At 41.2% G+C, this 11,905-nt stretch overlaps 1 protein-coding gene across 3 annotated transcripts in view; it reads left to right on the top strand.

The window, feature by feature from the left end:
• Window positions 1-102: 102 nt before the first annotated feature.
• The window catches only part of gabrb3 (gamma-aminobutyric acid type A receptor subunit beta3), a 32,526-nt gene continuing 20,723 nt past the window's right edge, over window positions 103-11,905 (top strand). Inside the window, exons 1-3 of one of the 3 annotated variants that reach the window (XM_040040276.1) lie at window positions 103-2,130; window positions 5,027-5,118; window positions 5,200-5,267. In XM_040040276.1, the coding sequence (XP_039896210.1) occupies window positions 5,046-5,118; window positions 5,200-5,267 (141 nt within the window). In that variant the 5' untranslated portion in view covers window positions 103-2,130; window positions 5,027-5,045. Of the gene's footprint in view, window positions 2,131-3,533; window positions 4,948-5,026; window positions 5,119-5,199; window positions 5,268-11,905 lie in introns of those variants that run through there. The other 2 variants (XM_040040274.1, XM_040040275.1) reach the window with 2 other exon arrangements.

The raw sequence follows: 11,905 nt of genomic DNA, 5'->3' as shown, positions 1-11,905 counted from the left end.
GGGATGAGAGACGGAGAGGGGAGGGAGGGGGAGGTGGCAGAGGGAGGCAAAAAAAAGAGGCAAAAATCAAAGTGTCCGTAGTAATAATCCACAGCATGAGAGCCATCAGCAATATTAGCCGTAAAAGCTTTACTTATTTAATGTGAGGTTAAAGCTACACAAACAGAAGTGGCTTATTTTCATTTCAACGCTGTTCTATTGTTTTAACAGGCAGCTGCACTCATGGTATACTGCACTGATCTACTGCTCCCCTCCAGTGCTCTAGTGTATTTGCAAACTACAAATTATTTGTATTTTATCAACATCCAGTGACATCCACCGTACCCACTGTATCTAGACTGTAGTAAAAAGAAGGATGCGTCTATTTCCAATTTATTTATTTAAAAGGGACAATGCAGTTCAACATAGTTCCAATATAGAGCACGAAACTCTGCAATGCTGCACATCACAGTTTATAGCTATTGCTCATTTCCAACCCTTGTCCCTTATTATATATAATACACTTATACTATGTTACAACATTTAGTTACATAAAACCGTAATATATCATCAATATAATATAAAACTATCAAAAATTCGCAGTGTAAGATAAACCTTTTCTCTGTTTTTATAGTGTGTTTTTTTCCGAGTCTGAACAGCAAAGCTGAAGCCCCATGTTTCAAAAGGACAGCAGAGGGCGACTCTTTTTGGTTCGTCTATAGAAGTCTTTGTGAAAAAAGAGCCTACTGCTATCAAAATCTGACCCAAGTAAAGACTTTCCCGATGAGTTTATGTTCTCAGTCACCATTTCCATATTTTATTAATTACAATAAGATTTCCACTTTGTAAATTATGGCCCCAGTTAGAGTGAAAAAGAGCAATCAAGCTAACTCTCCTTTAGGGAGGACCCTTTTAGATAAGTTGTCAACTTAAAAAAATTAAAACTCAGTTAAATAGCCTCATTAAGAAGTATAGTTTATTTTGTATGCACAGAAGCTAAAATATACATTTAGTGTCAGTTTCTGTGCCCCATATACTAAAAATCAGATTCAAATAAACACAAATGAGTGAAACAGAAAGTAGAGATAATCTAATATAAAAACTAGTACAAATGGATTGAAATCCATGCAGTATGGCACAGTTTCACAGTCATCACATCATGGTGACAGTCAACATGCTCACCTGAAGGCTTCATAAAAGGACCTTACTAACCAGGGGGTGGCGTCACGGGGGCTGCATCCATCTTTTATATACAGTTTATCACTGTACGGGATAATACGGGATGATACGGGACTGTGAATTATGAACTGAACAATTGTTTTTGATTTGTCTTGTCAAACAATATTGCTTGAGAATGGTTTGCATGAATTTCCAACAGCTGTAGATACCCTGAGTGTAGAGAAATCAAAGTAATCATGCAGAAACCTGGAAAACGATGGTGTTGGCCTCAGCCTTGTGTTATGAGATTCAGAAGCATTACACTGACTGAAAACCATTTGAATGGTACGTTCTGGTACTGGTTACTGATTCAGAAGTCATTTCTTTAATGTGGGATTTTGTGTATTTATGCTTTAGTCGGTTGTGCCTCTCACTAGTGTTTTGTATTAATGGCTTGATTCATGTGCTTTATTGCTTTTCAGTGTGCTTACTTACATGGAGGAGGCAGTGGTTAAAAATAAGCCATTTAGTTTGAACTGATGCTTTCTCCATTTCTCTGAGATTATTGTGGTCCTGACCTAAGTGGGACATTTTAAAAACTGGGTCCCGGTTTGGTGGTTAGTGGTCCAGACTACTTGAAGAGACAACATGTCACTCTGTGCTTCTCAAGGAGGCACAGAGAACCCTCTACGACAGGAATCTGCATTTATTTCAAAGGGTTACGGTCGACTCACTTCCAAATGACTGGGTTATTTTAAATTCCACAACACAAATACAAGTAGAAAGATTGGCTTGTGATACTGCAGCAACAACTGGTACTTGCATGTTTCTAACAATGTGCAATAAAACTGGATCGGGAACAAATCTCCTGTAGGGACATGGAACGAGTCTGTAAAAGTCACCGTACTCACACGGAAAGTAATCTTTTCTTTTCTGTGTTTGCAGGAATGCTGTTGATGGAAACAAAAAGCTGTATGCCATCTATGATACAAGGTAAGAATCAATCCCTAAACACTGCTTTCTTGAGGGCTGCAACAAAAGGGAAACTTTATTAGAAAAAGTTGCAGAGTGTTCATTCTGAAAAGTGGCAGAAAACCAGAGCGGCTCTCTTGAATAAATAGGAGAAATCTTTTGGTAGGCGTCCAACTAAAGCACAATCTCATTCCCTGCAGCAGTATTGAACTTCTTCCTCTACGGCAAACACTGGAGCAGAGAGGGGGAAAAAAAGAGCTCAGTGAGCATTTTCATGAAATCTTCGCTAGAACAACTTAAACTGATTGGCACTCGTGGGGGTGCGAACATTGTTTTCATTAACAAGTAAGGCTGAGTCAGATCTTCTAAAATTAGCATTGAACTTTTAGATCTCCAACCTGCTTTTACCCTGTAACCAAATCTGGAAAACCTAAGACAATTAGACCTGCACACTCCACTACTTAAACTTAGCAACAAGCACTGTGTTCAAAAGTGGTCGTTTTGGCGTATCAGTAAGTGCTAATGCACAGTACAACATTAGCATTAGCATTAGCATGTAGTAGCTGCAGTAAAAAAAGCAAGCTTATCAAAGCAGGTGAAGCACAAAATACTGAGGGACTGAGTATTATCAGTTTATTGTTGTAAGCAGCTGGTGGTCATTCTCCACTCAGGTGCTTTTAAACCACTGCAGAAGATGAGGCCGCACCAGTAATGATGACTTGAATTATTTCAATCCAAACTCTTCAACCTTTTCAAACCTTCATAATCTTCACCAAGTCCAATTTTTTTCACATTTCTATTCAAAAAGAAAATGAAACTGTGTTGTTAAAAATTTGCATAAAAATGGAAATGCACCTTCTGCTAATCAGATAGTTATTAGCTACAATTTTCCAGGTTAGCAAGTGAAACTGTAGCATGTGCATCGATCTTGGTGAAGAAAACTCCATAAACAGTAGCAAGCAGATGACACGGGATCCTATGGCTACGTCCACACTAATGTGTTTTCAAACGAAAACGCATTGTTTTCTCTCCGTTTTAGCCTCCCGTCCATACTGAGACGGCGTTTTCACTCAAGGAAAATGCCGCGTTTTTAAAACGCTCTCGAAAACGCATACATTTGAAAACGGTGCTTTTGCGTCGCAGTGTGGACAGTAAAAACTGAGACTTTTTGAAAATGATGACACATTTTAGTCATGTGATGCAGTCAAGTAACCAATTAAACTACAATAGCGGAGGGCAGTACACAGCAGTGGTTTTGTTTGCTCTCAATTTTGACAGCCCTATTAAAGATTAATATCAGTTTGTACATGCTCCAGATAGCTTTTTTTCAAATTCTTTAATTCTCACTCGCTTTTTCAACTTTGTACTTTTGTGTTACTCGCAGCAACAACTCCACCTCATCGTTAGTCCATTTAAAAAACTCGGTGCTTTTCCTCGACATTTTGTTGCAACGTTTCAAAGAGCCAGACAGTAAACAAATGGCAGACAGAAATGAGGCAGGTCAAACCGTCTTGCGTTTCATGCATGCGCAGTACTGGAACATAAGCGTTTTCAGTGTGAACGCACAACTCTGTGAAAACGACTGAAAATGATAGTGTGGTCGCGGAGCGTTTTCAGACAAAAACGCCGTTTTCAAATCTATCCAGGCTAGTGTGGACGTAGCCTATGTTAGGGTGAAAAGTACTTGTGGTGCTGAACTGAACTGTTGCTACCCAGACAAAGGAAGCAGCTTGGAAAGCAACACCCATGTTGAGAGTTATCACACCTAGAATTGGACCAATAAATCAACATAAGGTGCTAGCAAGCAGTTGCTCTGTTGTGTGGTGATTTATGGATTTGTTTGAGAAGTGAAAGGTTTCTAGTTCAAGTCCAGCCAGACATTCAAGGCTCCTTTTCAGTTGTGTCAGGAAAAGCATAAAACATGCGTAGCTATCTGCTGTGTTGATAAGTAACATTTAGCATCAACAAACATATGCTTATCTTTTACCTGGTTATGAATGTCTCACCATGCTGTGACACTGCATTCCACCAGGGCAGCGTCATAGTTATTTCTGGCATTCATTAATACTTTGATTAAAAAGGAGAGAACAATCTGACTAACAGACTAGTCTAAAAAAGAGGGAGAAAAACCCCCCAACAACCCCGCATTCAAAGGGGGGGGGGGGGGGGGGGGGGACTGTGAGATTATTCAGTTAAAGAAATGGGCAGGGGTCCCCCGACCTCAGCACACCCTTCAGCACGCCACTGCGTCTGAGCGCAGCTGGGCCGCCCCAGTCTCCTCTGTCAATAGAACCACTCAAACAAGCTGCTACTGTTAAAACAGACAGTCACGTGCCCTGAAATCATCCCCATGACACTCGCGCGTACTGACATGAAGAGTCATTTTCCAAGCAGCTCTGCCAGGCTGAAGCATGCAGTGTGCTTTAACAATGCGGACCTGTGGATTTCTGCGGTATTTCTATACATTTCTATAGTATTGGGCACTTTGTAGTTTGTGCTAACTGGTGAAAGGCTAGAGGATGGGGATGCTGGGCAGCAGCAGCAAGCTGTGCGAGGCTTTCCGGCTCCGCTGCTGTGTCACAGCCAGCGAGCAGCACATCTGGCAGTGAAGCCTGCGCCTCCTGAAGCCGCACAGGCTGACAATGTGGAGGGCGTCTCACCTGGTTTAGGGGGTGTGTGTGAGCACCGCGGCTCACTCTTCATTTAGTCATTTGTCGGTCGCTTGACTGCAGCTGTGCACCCAGACAGCACCCGAGGGATGTGGGGCAGCCAGGGAACAGGTCTGTTGGACGCCCTCTCTGTGCCGCTGGTCGTGGCCGTGATGTGCTGCGCCCAGAGGTGAGTGTGTCTGCGGGGTTAAAAGTCCTGGCGTCCGCTTTCAGGAAGACTCACCGGGGGGGTTATTCTCTTTTTTCAGCGTCAACGAACCGGGGAACATGTCTTTCGTCAAAGAGACAGTGGATAAACTGCTCAAAGGATATGATATCCGTCTTCGGCCAGACTTTGGAGGTATAACTATCACTGTTTCTTTGCTGTTTTATGTGACTGAATTGCTCATCCGTAGTTAACTTTATTTTGCTCTGTTTTAAGGTCCACCGGTTGCTGTTGGCATGAGTATAGACGTGGCAAGTATAGACATGGTGTCAGAAGTCAACATGGTAAGTATAGCACACAAATCCTCCTTCAGATCTGAGCCATTTATGGCTGTGTTTGACTTCCTTTTCTTAACCAATGAAAAGTAGCTCATGTCTCATTCTGAAGGTTTAAAGTTTTAACCATGGGGAGAGATTTGTTTTGTTTGTTTGTTTGTTTTTGCTTTTTATTGCATATAGGTTTACAAATATAGATCACATATAAGTTTATGTGAAGGTGGTTTAATTTGTCCCACAAAAATGTCCTTCTCTGCTTGTATATATGGTTGCCTTCCTGTTAATATGAATTTCTTTCTCTCCACCATCCCCACCATGCTAGACGTCTCTCTCCAGTATTGCATTATCAAAGCAGCTAATTACCAGCCCTTTATAAAGCAAAAACGTGTTGCCTGTTGTTGCAACTGTATTGCATAGAATGTGCAGTTCATCTGCTGAATTAGATTATAGCTAGTTGTGCTGTGTGGTTGCACATCCTGGGTCACTGGCTGTGTGCGTGTAGCAGTGATGCCTTAGTGGTCCTGTTAGAGTAAGGTCAGTAAGTTCTGTTACTGTGTCTTCTCCTTTTAAACAATGATGCAAATATAGTGAAGCTACTTTGTTGCAAGTGTGCGCCTGTGTCTGTGTGCATGTGTTGAGTACAGTTTATCACCTTTACGCCATCTATCAGGGCTCTAAACTGCTGACAGGGCTCGATGTCTGATCACATGCTACAGAGAGGAAAAAGCCCCTGACATGCTGTCCTGACAAGTCTGTGTGATGAAATGTATCCGTGGTGCATTTTAATGCATCTCCACACAGCAGCAGAGTGTGGCTCGCTGAGACATTTTTATTGTGGAAGTGAGTTAGTTTCAGTTTGTTGCGTTAAATAGAGTGGTTTCATCAAGAAAATGCAGAGCGAGGCTGTTTTACACTCACACACAGTGCATTGTTAGATTTTTTACCAGGGATAAAACTTGGACTTTCTTAGTGTTGGATTTGGATTTTCATTGAAAATCAAGAGTGGCGAAGACAGACACAGTGCAGACACTTCTTATGCAATGCAATCTCTAAATCCCTATCATCATTGTTCACTTTAAATAAATGTCCACGAAGCTGCAACTTGCCTGAGAATCATCCTGTTTCTCAGACTCCATTATAATCCAGTCATGGCTGCCTGTATACCAGCGGGAAAAAACTGCAAGCAGGAGCTGCTAATGGCTCCTGCAACATATTTTTAATGGTGTACTAGTAGTTAGCTTAAATTTATCTGTTTTGAAAACTCCTCAAATATAATAATCAGTTTTATACACAGGAGAAATACTGCAATTGTTAAGCAGTGTCAGTGTTCTATACTGCAGATGAATAATACACCAGCCTAATAATGTATGCACCAGTTATTGTGGACATAAGCACAGCGTTTGGCTGCTTAGATGTAAGCCTTTGGTTGCACAGAAAAAGAGACAAACACATCATTTTTCAGTGTCATTAGCTCTGAAAATCTATGATCTGTTAACTGAATTTTAGCACTTAATGGGCCAAACATAATATCCGCATTAGAGACCACGCCTGCTTTTAACTTGAGAGTTTATGTCTGCCCGGACCATCCTGCATGAAAGCATTTAGCTTCTTCATATCAGACTGTCTGTGTTAGTAGCTGTAGGCATGCAGATGGGTTCAGAGTTATCTCCTCCTCAGGCTGGAGGAACTGGAAACCTCTAGAAAAGAAACAGTCCCAGTGGCACTCGTGATAAAAATGTTCTGCTTGTGATAAAAAATGATGGGACACTGTCTCCACGAGGCATTACAAAAACACTCACTTCTTTGAGTTGTGAGACAGACAAAAATATCCGCAAATTCTCAAAGGAGCGTGCATCATTGAACCCGCAGGAACACGGTCCTAAATCAAGCACATGTCATTCATTCAGTGACATTTGAAACATTTGACTGCAGCTGTTGTGCTATCATCTGCATTGTGTGACTGTTTGCAACATGCCGTAGCTCTCACTATGCATGCAAAAACACTAATCAACACTATGACACAAGTTATGTGCCACTACTGGCTGTCTACCTAGTTAGCACTGGCATAATTCTGGTTACCGAAGATGCATTCTTCTCCTGCTTTTTGTCGCTCCCTCGTTTTATGCTACATTGCTAGATGGCAGCCATTAAGGGTGAGACTTGTACAGGGTTCACACTTCACTTCTTGACTCTTGTGATTGGATAGAGTGAATCACTGATGCCCTTGAAATATAGACACAGCATTGCAGTTCATCACACTGCTGGATTCAAATATACAGCATGTTAGTTGCTGGAAATTTGGAAATCTAGACGTGAACTGAAGCTCTTCTTGCTGTGTTTTTTGACACAATTTGATTGGTCTTATTCGCTGCCAGTCATTATGTTTAATAGCAAAGAATGGATTGCTGAAGAAGCAGCCATGTCGCCTAACAGCGAGAAGGTTAAGTTTGAACCTGATCATCAGTTGGGACCTTTTTTGGTAGAGTTTATATGGCCAAAAATATGGATGTGAGTGTAAATGATCATCGTTGTGTCTGCGTTAGCCCTGTGATCGACTGACACAATGTCCAGAGTATATCCAGCTTCTCACCCAATGTAAGCTGAGATAGACTCTGGTTCCACCACCTGATAACTTGTTAGGAAGATGGATGGATGGATGGACCAGCAGCCCAATGGGTCAGAGAACCTGCCTAAAAGATTGCAAAGGGATTAAAGTAATATCAAACAATTGCAAAGAGACACAAAATGCCCAGAAAATAAAAAAATAAAATCAGAAACGTAAAAAGACCACAAAGCTCCTTTTAAAAAGGAATCACGGCAGCACTTTCTAAAGGTTAAGGAATTTTTGGGATGGGGGCTTGCAGTGCTCAATATCAGTCAGCTGCTATTTTTAAAAAACGTACAATTGAATTTTTTGCCCTTCCACGTGAAGAAGAAATACTGCCATCACATGACCATTAACAAACTCAAGGCCAAGTTAAGCATTTATGCAGAGAAAAACATACATCAATGCAGTGAAAAGGCCTTCGTTAAAAACTTTTAAAGGTAATCAGTTATGCATAGTAGTACTCTAGTATAGTAAAAAGAAGGATGATTTTGAAATGTAAATCATGCAAAGCTACTCTGGTGCAGGCTAAGAATAAAAATGTGAAACTGGAAATGAGCAAAAAAAATTCCTTCTTAATAAATATTACAAAAAAAGTGCCATATACAATTAAGCAACACTTAGAGGAGCAGATACATTGAGCAGCAGTAGGTTTCTCCTGCTGCAGCCTGACACAGACAGGTTGTAAACAGACTGAGAGGCAATTTAATGTTACATGCAGTTATTACAGGGTAAATTTTTTATTTATTTTTTTTTTTTGGAAAATTTAAAGTATAACAAACTTTTGGAATCATTATCTTATAAATTGATGAGCAGGACATCATGTTCAAACGTACAGCCTGATTTCCACTGTTTTCCTGCACCTGTAGCAGCTTTAGTTTTACTCGCTTCTTGTCTTCTGTTGCCTCTTTTGCGTCTCTGTCAGCCTCTAAACAGCTCTAACCTCATTTCTAAAGCCTTTTGAGATGTTCTCTGAGCAATTTAATAAACTTAGGTGTTAAATATAGCCACACAAAGCCCATGCTATATTTTACAAGTGATACAAGGCTGAAAAATATCTTCTTAGTGTCAGCTGAGCCCAAACAATGCATTTCCGACCAATCAGTAATGTAGGGGAACCTGTTAAGATGATGAAGTGACTCAAAAGCATTCAAAATCCTTGAAGCTTGTCAACTAATGCTTCAGCTAAATGCCTCACTGCCTGAAATGCATTATTATCATGAGTGGTTGGTGATGGAAATTTGACATTTCCATAACAGCTGCCGTGTCACTCCAGCTTGAAACATGAAGCAAACACTAATGGCAGCCCGGCGAGTGGCGTGTCCAGAGCCTGCTCAGATCATGAAGGGCTTCTATTTTTTTCTGAGTGAAGAGGAAAACTGTCAGTCATCTATTATACCGCTTTGCTGAAGGAACACCCTGTGTGAATCCCTACTGAGCATTACCAAACCACAATGAAAGAAGCTTTTACTTTAGGCTATTTATGTGACTGCCAGTGTTGCTAATTGGTTACTTTAAAGGTGTGTTTGCTGTGTTATTTGGAGCAGCTCTTAATCTGCTTACAGGATCAGAGACTGCATTTAGTAAATCAGAGACCCTCGGCAGTGCTGCGCTTAGAATCGTACTCTAAGAGAAGAAGAGTGTGAAAACCGAGAGATTAAACCTGCAATGCAGTGCACGTCTGTCTTCATGTGTTTCACCAAGGTGCTGTTAATGGCAGGTCTCTCTTTCCCTATAAATTGTACCGAGAAACCGGAAACTTGTGTCTCTGTGAATTATCCGCAGTCTAGTAGCACCTATCGCACCCTGCTGTGATAATCAACAGATCAATGCCTTTTGGGCAAAGCCAGCACAGTTGGATTGCTGCCGTTTTGGAAAGAAAATGATCAAGGAACAGGTGATTGCTTTTGGTGATCGCTCATGTCATCCATCTAAGCATTAGAAACAATACTGCTGAAAAAATTTAGGGAACACTCATTGCAGCATAACACAAAGTCCATGAAAGTTCAGGGATATGAATCTGTCCAGTTAGAAAACGTTTTGTGAGTCCATTTAATCTGTTTTGGTCCAAACCATAGTGACAATAGGTGTACTGGAGAAGTGACAACAAGGCCACCCCACTCAAAAAACAAAACCCTCTCTGCTTATCTTTACTGACTGATTTTCTCGAGTTTATCTTTTTGGTTATTGTTCTTTGCTAATGATGAAATGGTACCTGGACCCTATTCAAGTTGCATAAGTTTCCCAGCTTTTTCAGGAGGGCATCCATATGTGCCAACACAAGAAGGTTTGCTGTGTCTCCCAGCATTCTAAAGAGTATGAAGGAGATACCAGGAGAAACGCTATTATATAAGGAGAGCTAAACAGGTCATAGAAGGGCATCAACCCAGCAGCAGGCCCAGTATCTGCTTCTTTATGAGAGGAACAAGAGATCACTTCAGAATGACCTCCAGCCAGCTACTCGTGTGTATCTTTCCTACCAAACTATCAGAAGCAGACTCCGTGAGGGTTGGCATGAGACCCCAGAGTTCTTTAGTGGGACATGTGCTCACAGACCAGCACAGTGCAGGTCAATTGGCATTAACCAGAGAACTCCAGAACTCGCAGGTCCACCACCAGTACTTGTTGTCTTCGCTGAGACAAGAGCACATTCAAATTGAGCACATGTGTCAGCATGAAAGAGTCTGGAGACTCAGGCAAATATTATGCCTCCAATATCATTTCTGAAAATGGTACGTGGTGTGATGATTGTACAATTAATATTTGTGAGGCAAAAGCTCAGACTTTAAGCTTGTTTCAGACAGATGATGAACTGAGGGGCTGCACTGAGGTACAGTAGAAAAAAAAAAGGCATACAAAACTGCTCTAGTAGAGTCCAAGAATAGAAAAACAGAGCTGGAAATGGGCAATATAGTTCCACTTTAACTAGGATTATAAAAAAAGAGTGCATAGACCAATAAGCGATGCTCAGAGGACCTAAAACAATGGCTAGCAATTAGTTTCTCCTGCCGCAGTGTCTTACACTCTGACACAGGCAGGTTGTAGACACACGGCTGGCTCAAGCTCTTTTCTGTCTTAACTTTTAGGAATAGCTGGATGCTTATGGAGTCGATTAATGTAAGCTCATCCACCCGTTATAATGCTAATTCTGTGGCACAGATGGAACAGCGGAGGTGTGAATGGTGCAGTCCTCAAACCACACTGGGTGACATGAGAAAGAGAGATGGAGGGTTTATTTCCCAGCAATGAATGAGCTAGCCACCTGTAATCTGTAATTATGGGATGGAGATCATCTGAACAGGTACAGCTGTGTCAGTCATAACATCTGCTTTGTTCTTAATTTTTTTTTTTTTTGTAGTTTTTGTTCCCTGTTTTTTATATGTGGAAAATGGTAGGCATTTTTAATGTGTCAAATTCTGATTTAAAAATCATGATAAAAGAATCTGGTGACCTACAAAGACAAAAGGAGAACTTGCCGTCTTTCCCTCTGAGAAGGAGTGGAGAGCAGAAAGGTGCTGGCAGCTTTCAAACAGCCAGAGTCACACGAGGCTTTGGCCCGTTATAGACTGTGTGGGCGAGCTGCAGAGCTTGTTGTCTAGGAGATGAGATTATTAATATTTTTCTGACTTTCCTCTATTTTTAGAGGAAAATTAAGATTACTCTGTGTCCACTTCAGTTCTGTCGTTATTTTTAATATAGCCTCCTCCCCCACGGCGTCACACTGCACACAAGTGCACTCCAGGAACAACCTTTAGAGCTATCACTCCTTCATGTGAAGAGCTCTTACACTTTGCAGAAAAGCACCTGCGAGTGCACAGCGGGTCCTCTGACCAGTGCAGTCACACATTAGTTCGGTATCCTCCGCATGAGTCAGCTGGAAAATGAATTCATCATGTCCTAAAACTCCCATCCTTTTTGACACTTTAACATTATCCACCTTCTGCCTGAAGGAAGTGTTACCCTTACAAAACAGATGTTCTCCCAGATTTATATTGAAGGGCTTAGTTAATAAGTCAGCTATAAAACATCATTAAAAACCTCA

The sequence above is a fragment of the Simochromis diagramma genome, unplaced genomic scaffold (genome assembly GCF_900408965.1).
Source record: "Simochromis diagramma unplaced genomic scaffold, fSimDia1.1 OVJJ01000026.1, whole genome shotgun sequence".
NCBI lineage: Eukaryota > Metazoa > Chordata > Actinopteri > Cichliformes > Cichlidae > Simochromis > Simochromis diagramma.
The sequence above is the reverse complement of the archived record's forward strand: the minus strand, read 5'-3'. Positions and strand labels throughout refer to the sequence as shown.